Source organism: Microtus ochrogaster, unplaced genomic scaffold (genome assembly GCF_000317375.1).
Source record: "Microtus ochrogaster isolate Prairie Vole_2 unplaced genomic scaffold, MicOch1.0 UNK68, whole genome shotgun sequence".
Taxonomy (NCBI): domain Eukaryota; kingdom Metazoa; phylum Chordata; class Mammalia; order Rodentia; family Cricetidae; genus Microtus; species Microtus ochrogaster.
The window spans coordinates 408,362-409,782 of NW_004949166.1; the positions used below are offsets into that span (position 1 = coordinate 408,362).

A 1,421-nucleotide genomic window follows, 5' to 3' on the forward strand; every position below is an offset into this window, starting at 1 on the left:
AGAGAGAGAGAGAGAGAGAGAGAGAGAGAGAGAGAGAGAGAGAGAGAGAGAGAGAGGATTTGTTTTGTTTTTCAAGACAGGGATTCTCTGTGAGACCTGGCTGTCCTGGAACTCGCTCTGTAGACCAAGCCAGCCTCAAACTCAGAGATCAGTTTGCCTCTGCCTCCTAAGTGCTGGGATTAAAGACATGTGCCGCCACCACCCAGCCCTAGAAAATATTTTTAAAGCCATTCTCCATAATAGCCCAGTTAGCAAGGAATGGCTGGCTCAGATGTTGGAGCCCCAGTGCAATTAACCCTCATATGTCCTCCCAAGTCCCTGCTTCAGTCTTCCCCACAGCAGGACTTCATGGCTGCTGCCTTGGCCATTGTTGTGTGTGTCCTGCCTACAGGTGAACTTGTGACTCACTTTCTGACCGGTGACATGGACAGCCTTTCCTACCTGAAGAAGGTCTCTACAGAGGGCCACCTGTACAACGGCTTTAACCTCCTGGCAGCTGACCTGAGGTGGGTCTGCCTTGGTAACTCAGTCTTCAGCTCCCTGCCCCAGTCAGCTCGGTGGCCTTTCCCGGGACTTCACTTGAGGGGTGCTTGGCAAACACCTGAGGGCCTAGCCTGTCTCAGATCCACTGATTGAGAATAGGGCCCAGAGCTCAGAACTTCTTGAGACAGTGTATGGTTGCCGGCTCCCTGCAGTGACAGAACTGCTGTCAGGAGCTGACAGTGCCTCTTGGGGAAGCTCCAGCCCCATTACTGCCTGTGGGGATGCTTCATAACAGCTGGCTCAGTCTGTCTTGGCTTCAGCTCCCAGGTGTTCTCATGTTGGAGATGTGGCTATAAGAACAGAAATTTGATATGCTTGGCCTTTCAGTGGGTTAAATATCCTTATCTCCCTTTTATCAGTCAGTGAGTGCTATTAGCTGCGGGTTTCCTCCTGAGGGAAGCTGCTGTCATCCTACACCCAGATATCTGTCCTGAGCTGCTCCTACCACAGGGGCAGGTCCACAGGTCCATAGGTGAGCATCCCTTGTGTATGTGTGTCCTGTGTCATTCCAGGACTACATGGCCAGATTGACTGGTTGTGAAAGCTGAGTGAGGTGCAATGGTCAGGAAGAAGCCCTGGAGTGGGCGCTAGGAGGGCATGCTGCCATCCTCCTTTCTCACTCTGGGGGCTCCTGGGGGCCATAAACTTGATCTCTCTCTTCTCCAAACATGGAGCTGGGTGTGCACTTTCAGTAGTAGTTCATGTGTGTCTGATCTAGCCCCGAGAGACCAGAGCCATGGCTCTGATGCAGGCAGGAATGACTGCTCAGTAGCTATGTCAAATGGGTGAAAATTATGTTCTCTGGGCAGATACACAGTGGCTTCTGTTGTTCTCTGGGCAGATACACAGTGGCTTCTGTTGTTCTCTGGGCAGATACA

General features: G+C 51.9%; 1 protein-coding gene across 6 annotated transcripts in view; it reads left to right on the forward strand.

Moving 5' to 3' along the window:
• Positions 1 to 1,421, forward strand: part of Tango2 (transport and golgi organization 2 homolog) — a 45,494-nt gene that overhangs the window by 34,351 nt on the left and 9,722 nt on the right. For all 6 annotated transcript variants that reach the window (XM_013354766.2, XM_026777456.1, XM_013354767.2 and 3 more), the window contains exon 5: positions 392 to 506. In XM_013354766.2, the coding sequence (XP_013210220.1) occupies positions 392 to 506 (115 nt within the window). The remainder of the gene's footprint in view (positions 1 to 391; positions 507 to 1,421) is intronic.